Genomic DNA, 17,603 nt, shown 5'->3' on the forward strand with positions numbered 1-17,603 from the left:
GTAAGGAGGAAAATGTGCAACAATGAATGAAAGGAAATCCAAGTTTTCTGTAAACTTTCGCTAAAATATTAAAATAAATAACAAGCAGGTTAGGTAAATGCTTGTGGTGAAGTTGAGGGGTTGGATGTTCCAGCAGCAACTGTTGAACCCTTTCAATTTTTACTCTGTGTGAAGATTCTCCTAATAGAATGTAGAAAAGACAATCCACAAAATACTACGCAAATCAGGTCCATGGGCCAGAATGACCTGCGGATGACCAGTCTGTGAGTGCTGGTCCCCAACATCATGTCTGAATGCCACTGTTCAGCTTTCCAGGTTTTTCTTGGCCCACTTCCCAATCCTTAATCCCGCTGCTGGTCCCAGGCCTGGGGGAAGCCAGACTTCACGAGGTTCATTTAGCAGCTGCATCAGTCCAGATGTACTCTCCAGTGACCCCCTGCAACTGGCCAGTGCCCCCCACCCCCAACCTTCCCACACCAGCTCACGTCCCTCCCAACTCCTCCAAGACCCCTCTCCAACTGTGCCGCTCTCTCCTGCTCTGAAAAACTCAGGCTCAGGACTGCGTCCTGCAGCCTCTTTTCCTCTTAGGCGGTCTTAGTCCGTGTTCCCATGGCCCCCTAGAGCATTTCTATAACATGGAACCTCAGGTACACACAGCAGGATCTTGGCTTGTTCCTCCAGCTACATCTGCTGCACTACAACAACTATATTTGAAAAGAAAACAAAAAAGGCATACAGAGTGGCATGGTGCCACTCAAACTCCCTTAGAAGCAGACGTGTCTGATGTTCATGGAGGCAGCCAGGTACCCCTGGCTGGAAGCAAGGAGAGGAGCTAGGATCTCTGGCGCAGCGTCATTTACGAGAACAGCTGCCTGCACTGCAGGCCCAGAGGTGTGAAGTTCAAGTCCACCAGATGCTCTGCTGGAGAAGGAGGGGCAATCTCCTCCTGTACCAGTCAGATCTGATTTGACAGTACATGCACAGAAAATGATAATATTAAAAAAAAGAAGAGAATAGCTGCTCATCCACAAAGACTATGCAAAAAGCAGTCTTTTCCCTTTGCGGCAATGGCTCTCCAGACACCTGGCAATGTGCGCATGCATTTGTGGGTCCCACAATGGGACAGGAGGTGTTACTGGCATCTTGTAGGTAAAAGTCAGAGAAGCTGCTCAGAATCTCATAATGCATTCGACAGCCAAAGAATGCATTCAAAGAATCCAACATTCTATAGCAAAGAACATGTCAGCTCTGAATGTGAGCAATGCCAAGGTTGAGAAATCTGCTCTAGACTAGCCATGTCCAGCACAACATTCGCCCATAGTGGGAACCTTCTACAGCTCCTCCATCCAATAATGGTATCCAAGAGCCACATGAGGATACTAAGTAACTAGGAGCCTAATGCCATTTATTTCCTTTTAATTAGCTTAAGTTTAAAAAGCCACACACGGCTAGGGGAATTTATACAGGATAGATTAGCTTTGGATCTTAAAGCTTAAATCAACAGTACTAATGACTTTCTGTACTCTGAAAATTCCCGCCTTCCGCTTGACTTGAAGACTTGTTACAGAGACCAAAAGACCTTGGGGATACATACATGGAAGACTTGCTTTTTAACCTCCTCCCATCAGAGACCTAATGAGCTGGATTACCATCTCCATCCACCAGCCTGAAGGTGGGAGTGAGTCCAGAGGCACAGCCCCTCCCTGGGCAGAGCCCCTCTGTCCAACCACACCCTGCACATGGCTGAGGCCAGAAGCCTGCCTCCACGTGCGCGCACTGCCTTTGGCCCCTCACTCACCTTGATGGCTTCTAGCTCCATGCGCAGGCGGTTATTCTCCGACAGAAGGTCCCGGTTCCTGGTTTCAATTTGTTGCAGCTGTGTCTCCAGCTCAGCTTCATATTCTCGGCTCCCTTCCTGGAATTCTCGCAGCTCTTCTTGAGTGTTCTCCGCCCTGCACAAGCCCCAAACACAAAAGCGTCTGCTGAGTGCTTCAGTGGGCAGCGTGAAGTGCCTCTCACTCCGAAGTCATTCCCTAACCAATTCACCCTTCACTCATTCACCCAACATATATTTTTGAGCCCAGCATGTAATAAACACAATTTGGATTTTACATCGTTAGCCAGACTTATTAATCAGTAAGCAATCAGCTGCCGGCAGGTTGATTCTGACTTCAGCAATCTCACACGTGCTGCAGTAGAATGCGCTCACCAGGTGTCTCAATGGCTGTTTTCAAGTCATTGCAGGAATTTCTTCCAATTCACCTCTGGATGAACTTAAACCTCCAACCTTTTTGGTTAGCAGTTCAGAAATCATCTAAATGCTCCTTACTATAACAACTAAAACTTCTTGCCCCATCCCAAGCCCTTATTTCTACATTTTCCCCCTCCCTGATAAAAATAAAACAGACTACATATACTACATATACATAAACTCAATAGTTTCTACACATACATTTTAGTTTTAGTCTTTTTTTTTTGGGGGGGGGGGATATGACCTTTATTGAGCTTATCCACCAGAGTGGAAATAACGTCTGTACAAAACCAAATGTTTGTTACTATAACTTCTGCATCACAATTAAAATCCAAACAGTTTTTTAAAAACAGTTAACTCAATCAAAACCTGCTACTTCAGAATCAATAGCTTCTTTGAAGCCACAGTAACACTTAAATATGGTTAAGACTTGAATGCAGAAATTTGGTTGGTTGGAAAGCCAATTAAACTCCCAACTTGCTCAAATAGAATTACAAAAAGGCAAAATTGTGTTTTTCACAGAGATACAGTCCACTGGAATCACCAACATTGGACAGCTGTTAAGAGTATTTGAGAGTCCTGAGATAGTAAGGAATCCAGGCATCCTTTAGACAGTCTTCTGTTGTCCTTTCTTCCCAATCAGAGATTTGTGGATATGTGGAATGACACCACCACCAGCAATTGTAGCCTCTGAGGGAGAACACGGTGGCCATCTGCTTCTGTAAAAATTACAGTCTCGGAAACCCTCGAGGCGTAGTCTACTCTCTCCTATCTCGGGTCACTGTGAGTCAGAATGAACTCAACAGCATTTGGCTTTAAACTTCTCACTTAGGCTACAAAGTTATTGCTGTCAGTTTGGCATCACATAAACAGTTCTTTAAAGGAGCACAAAGCTTATGGCAAACTTTTAAACTGACTTAGCCAAACTGTTGTCTAAAGAGAACTTGAGGGTGTCAGTACAAAGTGTAAAGATTTTTTCAGGCTAACAGGTTTGGAGAATTCCCCTGTGGAAGCAGTGAAGTCTGTCTTCTGAAATTAAAAATTGTGCTATACTTTTCAGTTCTCTCTTTGTAGAGAGTTCAACTATTGATTCCTTGATCTAAACCTTCAGGGCTTCTAGCCAGGCACCATCCAGCTCATCTGGTCTCGTGACAAAGCAGACCTGCAGTGCAATTCCTTATGTCTGGGTGTCTTCTACCTCTGCTACTGCAGGCCAGTGGAGACAACTGGTTGGTCCCTGGCCAAGTTTTTAAGACCCCCCCCAGACAGTACTCAATGAATTGGGCCTTGGAGCAGAAACCTTAAAAACAATGGCCAAATCACTAAACAATTCCATAAAGCCATGACTAATCCTCTGAGCTAAAAAACTAACCCGACAAAGGTATCTGATTATAACTAAATATTATCAATACATTTGAGAGCTGGACAATGAATAAGGATGACAGAAGAATTGAAGTCTTTGAGCTATAACATTGGAGAAGAGCACTGAACATCCCTTGGATGGGTAAGAGAATGAACAGATATGTCTTTAAGAGGGTGCAGCCAGAGTGCTCTTTGGAGGCAAGGATGATGAGGCTTCACCTCATATACTTTGGACATGTTGCTAGGCGGGGCTATTCCTTGGAGAGGGACATGATGCTGGGAAGAGTAGAGGGTCAGCAAAAGAAACGAAGACCCTCAACCAGGTGGACTGACACGGTAACTGCTGCAATGGGCTCTTGTGTGTCAGGAAGTGTGAAGATGGCACAGGATAGAACAGCGTTCACATCTATTGTTCATAGGGTCGCTATGAGTCATACTTGACTTGATGGCACTTAACAACAACTACCGCCTCTTTATTTGGTTGCTATAGATCTATATATATCACAATATTTGCCATTTTGCCCTTTTTCTGGTACACAACTTAATGGTACGCACTCTATCAGTCAAGTTGTAGAACTACTACCCTTAATCAACGCCAATTTTCTCAACACCACAGACATAAGCTTACTGCCTCTCTTCTACTGACTCCCACCCCTGGTAACCACTAAACACCACTGGTCTATACTGTCATGTCAATATACAGTACAATTGTGTTACCTGAAGCCTTATCCTCAATAACAAAACAATGAAAACAATCAAAGTAACCTTTAACAGATGTATAGATAAATATATATAATGTCTACACACAAAGGCGTACTAATCAAACATAAAGAATGTGTATATATGTCTGCATAAGCATCGTTATTATGGGCCGATGAACTGGAACTGACTCATAGCTGACTCTCCAGTGGGATTCCAGAGGCTCAAAGCTGCACTGGAGGAGACTGCTCATCTTTCTCCCTTGGAGCTGCTGGTGGATTCCAATCTCCTGCCTTGGGGCTGGTAATGCAACTTCTTACCACCAGGCTACCACAGCTCCCTATTTGTAGCCATAAATCTCTTGTGATAGCCTTATTTCACACAGTGTAATATACGCAAAAGTGTATATACTTGTATCAGTACACACTACATATAGACATTGTTGATATATATTCCATTGAGTCAAAAGCGACTCACTGCTGACCATGCAGCAGACGTTCAGTGGATATACATCGCATGGCAAAAGACTGCGCATCCTTCTCCCACAGAGCAGGTGGTGGATTCAAATCAAATGCCTTTGGATTAGCAGCACTGACTTCTTCCCACCGGACCACCGGAGCTGATATGTTTCTGTATATTTATATCTACAAATACATGTACACACACACACACATTACACTGGGTGAAATAAGTCAATCACAAAAGCAGATACTACAGGACCGTGAGGACAGATACTGTATGACATTATATATCACATGTCAAGAACAGGTAAACATATTGCTACAGCCATTGGTGCTGTAGTGTCACCTCTGGCTCACAGCAGCCCTAGCTACAGCAGAGAGAAATCCTGTCTGAGCCAGCACCATCTTCACAGGCCCTGCTATGCTTAAGCCCATCGCTGTAGTCACTGCATCAATCCATCTGAACCTCCACCTTTCCAAGTGTGATGTCCATTTCCAAGGACTGGCCCTTCCTGTCAACATGGCCCAAGTTTACAAGATGAGGTTTCACCATCTTTGTCTCTCAGGAGCACCCTGGCTGCACTTTTTTCAACACAGATTTGTTTGTTCTTTCAGCAGTCCACGGGATATTCCAATACTCTTCCCCAACACCACAATACAAAGTCATCAATTCTGCTTCAGTCTTCCTTATTCATTTGCCCAACATGCATATGAAACAACTGAAAATACCATTGGTCTCTATACACCAAACAAAATATCTTATCTCGTACAGGGAAAAGTTCTTTCACCATACACTAAGGAATAACTAGATATGGAATTTGCAAACTGAAAAACCCTTCCAGAATAGAAGTTGGGAGACAGCCCAACAACATGGTTAAAGGTGCAGGTTTTAGAATTCAAATTCAAATTCTCTCACTTACTAGCTTTGTTACCTTGGACAAATTTGCTCCTCTGTAAAATGAGGTCAAATAGTTTTGCCATGGGAAACTGTGAGGTTAACTGATAAAGTATGCTAAGGCCCAGTGGCCTAATGATAAGAAACTGCTGCAATCCTGAAGGCATGTGGTTTGAATCCACCAGCTGCTCTATGGGGGAAGGATGTGCCATCTCCTCTCATGATATTAACTGCCTCTGAAAACCCACTGGAAGATCAGCTATGGGTCTGTTCTGACTCAATGGCATAACAACAACAACAGGCCCTGCACACTGCCTGGTTTACCTGGCTGCTGCTGTCATTACAGGAAGAAAAGGCAGGGTGGATTCTGGAGAACTGACCTCTGCTTGTAGGTCATGGCCAGGTCTTTCCAGTAGTGAGCTTCTTCCTCCTCAGAGCTGAAGGTTGTCTTTCCAGAGTCTGCCATCGTGAGCCAGGGAAAAGACCTACTCTTCTTGTGGCATGGTGTCTAGGAGGAGAAGATGTAAAAGTTATTATCCAAAAAAGCCCATTGCTGCTGAATTAACTGTGACTCACAGCAACCCTAAGGACATATGTCAGAACTCCCTCAAAGGAATTCCAAGGAAGGAACTCTGGTGGCCAAGTAGTCAGTTAAGCTGCTAGTTGAGCTGTCAACGTAAATTCACAGGGAGCTCTGGTGGCCTAGTGGCAAGAAGCTGTGTGGCAACTCCAAAGGCACGTGGTTCAAATCCACCAGATGCTCTGCTGGAGAAGGAGGGGTAATCTCTGATTCAATGGTATAGAACAAAAGGGGGAAAAAACCCAAAACAACAATATAAATTTAGGTGGTTTGAATCCATTAGCTGCTTCTTGGGAGAAAGACAGGCAATTTCCTATATGATTTACAGCCTCTGAAAAACCAGCTCTGAGGTAGTTCCGACTCAATGGCAAATAACAACAGAAGCAGTCACTTCTTTCTCCCATGGATCAGCTAGTGGGTTCAAAGTGCTGACCTTTTAGTTAGCTAGCAGTCCACAGACACTAACCATGTACCACAGGACCCAGGGATCCAAATGAGATGTCTCCAAAGTCCTCCTTCCTAAACAGGAGTTCACAGTCCGACAGGAAGAGAGGAATAATAATGTAAATTATTACAAAACTACCTGGTGAGTGCAGTGATAGGAATTTGCACAGTCAATTGCCCTCCAGTAAATGCGCTCAATGTAGAAGCTGTGGGCGTGTAATGTATGCGTACACCTGAGAAACAATACTGACAATGATAAATGTTTCTAATGCTGCACAAGATAAGCAGGGAGACATTGACCCAACCTGTGTGACTTGCTGGATGGTGTAATGGTTCAGCACTGCACTACTAACTAAAAGGGGTGGCGGTTCAAATTCACCTAAGGGAGCCTTGAGAGAGAGGCCTGGTGACCTGCTTCTGCAAGGCTGCAGCCCTAAAAATCGTACAGAGTACAAATCTGCTCTTCAAAGCGTGACACTCCTGTGAATCAGAACTGAATTCAAGCAGAGGGTCAGGGAAGGCTTCTAGGAGAGCAGTTGTTGGAGCTGCTGCCGAAAGGACATGAAGGTGCTGGCAGGTGAAAAGCAGGAGGAAGAGAATGTCAGTCAGAGGGAGAAAGAGCAGTGAGGCCTGTGGGGGAGTCATCGTAACTGTAACAAGCCTGGGGTTAATGTTGAGGAGCAGAGAGAAAAGAAAAGAGGCTGGTCAGACGAGATCCAGTAGGGTTCATATGATGAGTTGGGAATGATGCAGAATTGGGAAGCCAATGGAAAGCTCTGAGGAGAATGACATGATGACTAAGGCTGGGCAGACGTAAGACCTAAGGCTGTGGAAGCAATCCAGGAAAGGTGGGAATGAGGAAGGGAACGAGAAACGGATTCCAAGAAATTAAGAGTAAGAACCACTTGGATCTGATGAGATACAACATTTGTGGGAGAGGGATAAAAAGGGGCCAGGGCATGGCCGGGGGCTCGAGCTTAGGTAATCGAGTGCCATCCTCATCACCAGAGATGAAGATGGTGAGTCTGGTTTGGGACTTTTTTAGTGACATGCCTGTGGCACATCCAGACACAGGATTTGATCTGAAACTCAAGGGTGAAGCCTGTGCTAATAATGCAAACTTGGAAATCCTGTGCTTATAGTGATAGAACCGTTTGAGAATGGAAGGAGAACTAATTCAAAGAATCATGAAAATTGCCAATATCTGAAAGGTAGACAGAAAAAAATAGCAACACACGTAACATGGAGAGAGACAGAAAGAGAGATGAGAACCAGGAAGAATAACTGCCCTGGGAGCTTCCAGGGCACAAAGGGGACACATCACAGCACCGAGGATGCTACTGAGAAGCTGGTGAGATAAGGACTGGAAAATACCCATGAGCCTTGGGGAAATGCCAGCTTCTGGGCCTCCGAGAGGAGTCCTGGCAGTGCAGTGGTGAAGGCGCTGAACCACTAACAGAAAGGCCAGCACTTGTAACCCACCAATCACTCCTCAAGGTAAAGAAATGCAATCTGCTTTGTAAAGACTTCCTGCTTTGTAAATCCCATGGGGGATTCTACTCTGTCCTGCAGGGCTGCTGTGAATCGGTTTGGGGTTGGTGATCTGAGCAAACACAGTCTTAACAGTGGGGGTAGGAAGGATCATAATCTGGGTGGAGAAGTAACCCGGAGGTGAGGAAGGGGAAGTAGATGATATTTTAGAGAACTCACGGTAGAAACAAAACAAAAATCCCTCAAACTCACTGCTGTTGAGAAGGAAGTGACTCGTAGCTGATGCTCCAGTGGATTTTCAGAGTCTGTGAATTGCCTTTCTTTCTTCTGCAGGGCCGATGGTGGATGGTGGATTTGAACTCCCAGAGAGGTATAGCCTTTGGGTTAGCAGTGCAGCTCCTTGGGGACGCACAACCAGAGCCTCCTTACTGTAGGAAAAAGAGGAGGAGAAATTAAGCACTAGATCAAAGGTGAGGCCTTCAAGATATTCAGAGCAGAGATCAGGGAAGCAAGTGCACAGAATGCAGTCAGTGTCAAGGCTGAGTCACAACTGTCAGTGCACATGGAGAAAGCAGTGAACTGGTGTGTGTTTTGCTGTGTGTATTCTCAACAATAAAAGGAAATTTTGAAAAAATAAGCTGGCGTTGTTGTTGTGTGCCACTGAGTTGCCTGTGACTCATAGTGATCCTATGTACAACAACCTTAAACTCTGCTCTATCCTGTGCCAATCTTATTGTCTCTGACATACCTACCCCCATCACCCCAGGTACTGAATCAATCCATCTCATCGAGGGTCTTCCTCCCTCTTGTGCTGTCCCTCCACCCTCCCAAACATGATGTCCCTCTCCAGGTACTGGTCCCACCATGCAACATGCCCAAAGTATGTCAGACAGAGCTTCAGAATTCTTACCTCCAAGGAGCAGCCTGGTCTTACCCTCTTTAGGATGAACCTGTTTGTTCTCCTAGCACTCCATGGCATAGGACATTTTATAAAAACCTCAAACATAACCCTAACCTTCACCCTTTGCTATGATGACAGGTGTGCTTGTCCAAAGCACTCCTTAAAATATTGTTCCCTTGGCCAGTAAGATGTAAAACTCAATCCTCAGGGGAGAAATGAAGCTGAAGTGTTTTCCCAAGTGTTTTCATTTGGAAGAGGCTCTACTCACAACCACTGGAGAAACTCTGGTGGTCAGATAGTAAGGAGCGGTGCTGACAACCCAAGGGCCGGCAGTTCTGGTCCACCAGCTGCCTCATGGGAGAAAGAAAGGCAATCTTCTCCTGAACAACTTCCTGTCCTTGAAAGCCCAGGGAGTCAGCTGGAGTCAGCTAGGAGTTAGTTCCAACTTGATGATATATAACAACTACTACTCACAACCAGACCATTCTGGACCTCACAAAGGGGAGACTTAGATTCACCACAATCTATCAAACCTACAACTAAAAAAACCCACTAAAACCACAAGGTAAAATCATTAATCCCAATGTCTTTGTATTCTAAAAGCAACCCTTGGGGGAAAGAGGAAAAAATATGCTTGCATCAAACAGGGAAGAAGTTAACAGTTGAGCTTTAAGAAAACAGCAACTTCAAAAACACAAGCTTTTTCCTTCGATATCTGAGCATGTCCCAGGAAGCACACTACTACAGCCCCTTCCTTCCAGGATTTCCTACTCAATGTCATCACCACCTTTGATGTGCTGTCAACTAGCATGTAAAGACATTGTTTTCAAACACTCTCCTCTTGAAGTCATCCAACTGTAAGAGGTAAGTAGGCAGGTAAGGCAAGCAGTGGCTGTTTCTTAGAAGCAACATCTTGTACTTCTGTCTCTGCAAATGAGCAGTAGAGGTGACCCAGAACTCAAGCTCAGAGGTCTTTGAATTCAAGTCCAACTCATTCAAGTCATACTCATTCTACTCTGTTTTATAGGGCTGTGGCTTACTGGCAAGAAGCTGCACTGCAATCCCGAAGGCACAGGGTTCAAGGCCACTAGCTGCTCTGCAGGAAAAGGATGGACAATCTCTTCCTGTGCAATTAACTGTCTCTGAAAATCCACCAGAGGATCAGCTATGGGTGGGTTCCGACTCTACGGTACACAACAATAATATAGGAGTCAGAATGGACTGGATGATAATAGATTTGGGTCTGATTGTTTCATAAAGGGACATGACCTGCATGCATTTTATCTGCAGAGCCCCAGCTGGCTGCCTGACTGGCTTTCTCAGTTCACTTTGCCCCAGCAGCTCCGTGGACAATTCTCAGGAGCACCTCAATCCTATCTTCAGGCCGGGAAGAGCAGCAAACTGAGAAGAGGTGTTTCAGAAACCTTGGGAAAAACCAGATCCATGCTTCCTATAAAATGTTTCCTTACAATGTTTTAAAAATCAGCCAAGACAACCATATGGTTTAACTCACTTGGTCCACAGGACTTGGGAGGACTTGAGGGAAGCAAACATACCATGAGGAAATCAAACAGGAACGCACATGGGAAGAGACACCCGATTTCATACCACCAGCAGAAACAAAGCCGTGCCTTTCAGTTTTCCTCTGGGTGAGGAAAGCCAGCACAGCTTGTTGGAAGCAAGATATACAAGCTAGCAGGGATGACTTCAATTCTTTCTCCACTGCAGCCTCAGCTCCTTTCCAATCAAAACAAATGGGAGAGTCTGAGGGAAAGAGAAGGCAAGAAAGAAATTGCCCAATGTCAATGTCAGCACCTGCTCCACCAGCTTCCATGCCATGACGCAGGCTTTGCATTTTGCAGAAGTGACATCACCGGGGCAAATTCAGTCAAGAGTCCGCAAGTTTGGCTTCTGTCTCTGTGTCTTCAAGGTATACTACGACCTACCGCTATGCTATGAGCCTATGTTCCTCGCTGTGTATGCTGAGAGCAAGGGTCTGGAAGGACACAACCTGAACTGAACCCTTTTCTCTAACGTGTAAGCTGGTTTTTAAGTACACATGTGTTTTTCAATTATTTTTTTTAATTTTTAAATTTTATTATTGTGTGTGTGTGCCATCAAATCGGATCTGACCGGTACAGGAGGAGATTGCCCCCTCCTTCTCCAGCAGAGCATCTGGCGTATTGGAATCATGTCCCTCTGGGATTGCAGTGCAGCTTCTTGCCACTAGGCCACCAGAGCACCCTAATGCTTTTCAAATTTTAAAAAAGCATAAACTCTGAAAAGAACAGCCATTGTCCCAGAAGAATTTTATTCCACTGTACCAAAATGTAGATGGAACTCTGGTGGCCCAGTGAATAAGGAGTTATACTGTCAATCCAAAGTTGGTCGGTTCAAATCCACCAACGGCTCTGGAAAGACAGGCATTCTCCTCCCATGGGATTTACAGTCTCTGAAAACCTCCTTGAGGGTTTGCTAGGAGTCAGTTCTGACTTGACGCCAATGATTTTTGACCTTTGACTTCTGGGACCAAAATGAAAGAAAGGTCTGGTGGCTTAGTATGGAGATGAACTGCAGACCAAAAGGCCGAGCCTCTTTGGCAGTTCAAATCCACCAGCCCCTCTACTGGAGAAAGAACGGCAAGCTCAAGTGTGTGATTTACAGCCTCCTGAAAACCCCCAAGGGTCAACTATCATTCAGTTCCAACTCAATGGTAAGGAGTTTGAGTACTGAAATGGCAGGGTGTAGAGGGAAATCATTTGTTATTCTATTCCCAGCCTCCCCCAGATCCTATTCCAAACAGTTCCCAAATACCTGAAAAAAGAAAGGGGTGGAAAGCACACACATCAGAGTTATTGTTGAATTGCTGACACAAATCTTCTGAGAACAAGATGTTAAGAAACAATTCTTTAAGTACATAGGGTGTAAACTCTGGCTCACACGTTCTAAGGCAAAAAAACATACTTTGGTAACAAAAATACCATCCTAGTGGAATACGTGATAACCTTCAGTATGCATTAAACACCTCAACATAAAGGAAACAAAAATCCTCACAACTGGATCAACAAGCTGTATTCAACAAGCAGTATCATGGCAATTTTACTTAAGAAACTGAAGTTGCCAATTAGTTAATTTTATTTAGATGCACAATCTATGCCACTAACAGGTAGTCAAGTCAAAACACACTATCATATTGAGCAAATCTGCAGTAAAGGACCTCTGAAAAGTGACAAACTAACTGGAAACCTGTCAGTTCAGGATAGGCTTGACCCAACCTGCCTGACCCAACCCATGGATGGCATTCTGAATTGCTTCACACGCATGTGAAAAGTTGGGACAACGAATAAGGAAGACTGGAGAACTGACACCTTTGAATTGCGATACTGGCAAAGAACAATGAATATACCAAATAAAATCGCCTTGCAAGATGTGTGGTCATACACAGTGTTCCTCTGAAGGAAAGAAAGTGAGATTCCATCTCATGTGTTTGTCCAGAGGGCCAGTCTGTGGAGAAGGGCATTGTGCTTGGAAAAGTGGCTGATGGGCAAGGGCCACTGTGTCCGCCTTACCAGACAGGAGGATTCAGTGGCTGCAACGAGGGGCTTAAAGCACAGGAGAGAGTGTAAGGATGCTGCAGGATCAGCAGAGTGTTATTCTGTTGTACATCAGCCACTAGAAGCAAGCGACTAGTAACAATGGAATAACACAGAATAAGGAATTATTACTCAAAATAGGATAAATTATACAATTAAACCAGAGCTCTGGTAGCCTAGTAGCAAGAAGTTGTGCTGCAATCCCAAAGGCACGCGGTTCAAGGCTGGGGGCGGGGGGCAGGGGAGAAGGATGGGTAATCTCCTCCTGTTTAATTAACTGCCTCTGAAAATCTGCTAGAGGGTCAGTAATGGGTCGGTTCTGACTACATGGTACACAACAACATACATATTAAAGAGGTGGCCTAGTGGCAAGAAGCTGTGCTGCAATCCCGAAGGCACGCAGTTTGAGGCCCCAGCTGCTGCTCCTCTGGGGGAGGGGGGGAGTACGGACATGAGCAATCTCTCCCCTGCTTAACTGCCTCTGAAAAGCCCCAGGAGGGTCTGCTATGGATCAGTTCTGACTCTACGGTACACAACAAAGTGGCCTAGGGGGGAAAAAAAAAAGAGTTGCACGGACAACTGTACAAAACAGTCATGTACAAAAGGTACATGGTTCAAACCCACCAGCTGCTGTGCAGGAGAAAGATGGCTGGTCAATCCCTTGCGATTAACTGTCTCTGAAAACCCCCTGGAAGGTCAGCTATAGGTCAGTTCAACGGTAGACAACAACAACAACCTACAAATCAAAGGTCCCTGAGACTTCCAGGGGAAATGATCCTATGCTGTTAATTCTACACAAAAGTCCCATTCAGAGGTGTGACCACTGGATACTACTGTTTGTGGTTGAATTGGAAGCAAGAGACTCTGGGAACTGCTAGAATCCAATTATTTCAAAGCACTCTATCTATATATTAAAATGCCATCCCGTCCTAGAATACACGGAAAATGTAATCAACAAAAATGACAAAAATCTGCCCATCACAGGCCGAGAAGGCCATTCTTCTGGAAAGTTAAAAAAGGAGCTCAGGCTAAAAGAAGACAGAACCAGGCAGGCACATAAGGTTACAGCTCGGGGCACAGAAATCCAGGAAAGCTCGGGCCAGGGGACCTGGAACATCGAGAGGAGATAATGTATTAATCGCTTCACCCAAAGCAGCGTCAAGGTGATGGAGAGATTTCCCATGACCTCAGAGGGGCAGGTAAGCCCAGTCAACCGCACAGGAGCTGTAGAACAAGCGTTTTCATCCTTTACCCAATCCTTCCCCCAAAGTGGTGTCAGGGAAATCTGAACCGTCCTGCAGCAGCGATCTGAGAAAAGCAGAGGGAACAGTACGATTCCAAACATGCAGCCCGAGAGAGGGCGTCGCAGGGGCGGGGAAGGTGCTTGGACAGAGGTCCGCCGGAGGCGGGAGCGGGGTGGGAAGTGGGTGCAGAGGAACTGAAATGGCCTTGGGGGCGGCAGGGGAAAGGGGAGCAGGGAAGAAGGGCCAATGATGAGTAAAGAGTAGGGGTGGGGGGAAAGAAAGAGCGAGAGCAAGCAAAGAAAGAGAAGAAGGGATGAAGTGGCACTGAGGACAGAGGATGCTGAAAGGGAGAGGGGCGGGATAGGTTTGGAGACAGGGAGGCGAAAACACCGAGCAAGTCAAGGAGAGAGAGGAAGGCTGCTGGATCAGAGAGGGGAAAAAAAGTTTGCAAGGGCGAAAAGCCAAGCGCGAAGGACAGAAGGGTGAGAGGGCACAAAGTTAGGGCGGGAGGAGCCAGGGACTCCAGGCCAGCGCCCAGGGAGCAGCGGAGTCCGGATGGCAAGTAAGCGACGTGTACGCTCGGGGCGCGTCGGAGTCCCAGCAAGGCGGAGGCGGGGGTCCCCAGGGCATAGGCGGGCGACAGGACCGGGAGAAAGAGTCCATCGGCGGCGGGTGGTGGTCCCCGGAAGGCCACCACGCTGCCCCGAGGAAGCCCTGCACTTACCCCGCGGGCGAACTCACAGCTCGGCGGAGGCAGCCGCGGCGGCGAAGGGCGGTGCGGCCCGGGCTCCAACCACCGCCCCCCACCCTGGAGCTGCCGGCCGGCGGCTCCCATTGGCTGTCGCACCGCGGAACCGCGTCCGCCTCGGCCAATCAGCTCCGAGAAGCGCGGTTTGGAAACTTTTTCCCAGCTCCAGGGCGCGGCGTGGCCACGCGGCGGTCCGCGGGAGGAGGGGGGGGGGGACCGGAGACATCCGGGCGCCCTTCCAGGTGCTGCAGGTTGCTTCTTGCACACTCGGGAACGGGATAAGGCATCTTCTTCCTAACACCTATTGCGCTTTATATCGAATACTTTCTCCGTACTGAATAGCGATGACTTGGAGAAAAGTGCAGCCAGAGTGCTCCTTGATGGCAAAGATGACAAAGCTTTGTCTCACATCCTACTGCTGTTGTTGTTGTTGTTGTGTGCCTGCCGTCCAGTCGCCTGCGACTCATAGCGACAATAGTCCTAAACCCTGCTCTATCCTGTCTCAATCTTACTGTCTCAGACACACCTACCCCCATTTCCCTTGTCACTGAGTCAAGCCATCTCATCGAGGGTCTTCTTCTCTTGCGCTGTCCCTCCACCCTCCCAAACATGATGTCCCTCTCCAAGGACTGGCCCTGCCTTGCAGCATGTCCAAAGTATGTCAGACGAAGCTTCAGAATTGTTGCCTCCAAGGAGCAGCCTGGTCTCATCCTCTCTAGCACGAATTTGTTCTCCTTGCAGTCCTTGATATACTCAATACTCTTCTCCAGCACCACAGCTCAAAGGTATCAATTCTCCTTCTATCATACTTAGGAGAGGCTATTCCTTGGAAAGGGACATCATGTTTGAAAAGATGGAGGGTGGGCAAAAGAGGAAGATTTTCAGCGAGAGATGGACTGACACAGTGAACTCGAGCAAAGTACTCAAGCATGTCAGAGTTGAAGTAGATGGCACCGGTTAGGACAGGATTAGGCAGAAGATAGCTCTTTTCTGTGGCCTGCACGCCCTATCCCATTCCCGGAAAATTTAATCAGTCATACTCTACTCTCTACTCGATGGCAACTGACAACAATAAAAACAAGGCACCTTGATTTGGGGGAACCAGCTTTCTCAAGTCAGAGGGGAGGGTAGAATCCAGGCCTCTTGGACTAAGCAGAGCCTTAAATACTACACACTCCTTTGTACTCCAAATAAAATATTCAGTATCATTATCTTCTTCATCAGAGGCAGCACAATTTTATTTTGGGGGTGTTTCTCCCAGCTTTATATCTTAACTCTGCAAGTTACTTAATCTCTCTATAATTCACTTTCCCCAATTTTAGTATATGGATTCATGATAAGATTCTGCTTGGTGATCATTCACTTAACAAGTGCTATATGCCAGCACTATCCTACACATTTCACTACTGCTAAGTTAAACTCATTTAGTCCTCTGCACAGTCCTATTATTTCCAATCACTTAGTACGCATCTGAGAGCTGAAAAATAAAAAAGGATGATAGGAGACGAATCTATGCCTTTGAATTGGGTTGGAGAAGAGTGCTGAAGATCTCATGGACTGCCAAAAGAACAGGTATGTCTTGCAAAAAAGGTGCAATTGAAGTGCTCCTTTGAGACAAGGATGGCCAAGTTTCACCTCACATGCTTTGCACATATTCTAGGATAGGCTATACCCTGGGAAGATGGCAGGTCAGCAAAGGAGAGTAAGATCCCCAGTGAAATGAACTGACACTGTCACTGCAGCAATGGCTTAAGTGTACCAGAGATGATGAGGATGACACAGGACAGGGTTCAGATCCAACATTCATAGGGTCACTATGAGTCTTACTCAGCTGGACAGCACCTAGCAACAACCTTATAAAGGAGCCTGTTGGTTTAATGTGTGGTGTTTGGTTAGGAATGGAGAAGTCGGCAGTTTGAGCCCCGTCAGTGGCTCAGCAGAACACCTACCAACAGATGTTTTGGCGACAGTGCTAATACAACACTCTTCTCATTTAGTTTTGCAGCAATGTATTGTTTGTTCAACGAATACTTGTTGAGTTCTTGATGGCATTATGGGTTGAGCTGTTAACTGAATAGTCTAACAGTTCAAAACCACCAACTGCTCCATGGGAGTAAGAGGAGCAGTCTCTTCCGTTAAGAATTTACAGCTTCGGAAAACAGATGGGAGGTCATCTTCAGTCTAAATCAGCTGCAGAGGAGTAGGTTTTGTTTTGGAGGGGTTTTTTAATGGGGAATCGAGGTTTATGTTAAATAGGTCAACATGCCTGCTCTCCACAGGCATATATTGTTTAGAAAGAAAGACTCTAAAGCAGCAAAGTAAGTAGTTTCAGATGTTGGTAAATGCTCTGGCTAAAGCAAGGTCATGGGATAGAAAGGAACTGAGGAGGTCTCTGGGGACCGGTGGGCATGACAGATGATGAGAACCTCAGGGAAGCATTTTAATTGTCCCCATTTTAAAGATAAAAAAACCCAAAGATGCAGGAATGTTACATGAGTTGTCTAAAGGCTCCTGGCTAGTTAATAGCAGAAAACAGGCTTCAAAGCTGTGTTTGCTTTACTCTTAGCATTGAATACTCTTCCCACTAGGCAAGAGGCAAAGGGATTTTAGCAGCTCAGAGGCCTTCGCCACATATAGAATTCCTTTCATTCCCCCACCAGGGCTAAGAATGACCTTTTCAGAGATGAAACAGAGAATCCCACTATTCACATCAACCGGGTTAAGGACAGAATCAAAACATCACTCAGAAAGCTTCCACTCTGGTCCCACACACACCTAAACATCTTAGCCCTTTACTTGTTCTCATTCATGTTTTTTCCCCTCTTGACTTTTACCAGACCCTGGCCACTTTGTGGTATTTCTGGACAGGGTGTAGTCACCCAGTTTACAGATGAGGAAACTGACCTCCAAATGGTTAGATGCCATTCCTGACCA

At 46.0% G+C, this 17,603-nt stretch overlaps 1 protein-coding gene across 1 annotated transcript in view; it reads right to left on the minus strand.

Moving 5' to 3' along the window:
- The window catches only part of NDE1 (nudE neurodevelopment protein 1), a 34,716-nt gene extending 28,582 nt beyond the window's left edge, over window positions 1-6,134 (minus strand). The window contains exons 1-2 of the mRNA XM_006892672.1: window positions 6,049-6,134; window positions 1,799-1,952 (exon numbers count right to left, since the gene is read on the minus strand). Coding sequence (XP_006892734.1) covers window positions 1,799-1,952; window positions 6,049-6,134 — 240 coding nt within the window. The remainder of the gene's footprint in view (window positions 1-1,798; window positions 1,953-6,048) is intronic.
- Between the last annotated feature and the right edge of the window lie 11,469 nt (window positions 6,135-17,603).

The sequence above is a fragment of the Elephantulus edwardii genome, unplaced genomic scaffold, assembly GCF_000299155.1.
Source record: "Elephantulus edwardii isolate Elephantulus edwardi_28Jun2011 unplaced genomic scaffold, EleEdw1.0 scaffold00117, whole genome shotgun sequence".
Taxonomy (NCBI): Eukaryota; Metazoa; Chordata; class Mammalia; order Macroscelidea; family Macroscelididae; genus Elephantulus; species Elephantulus edwardii.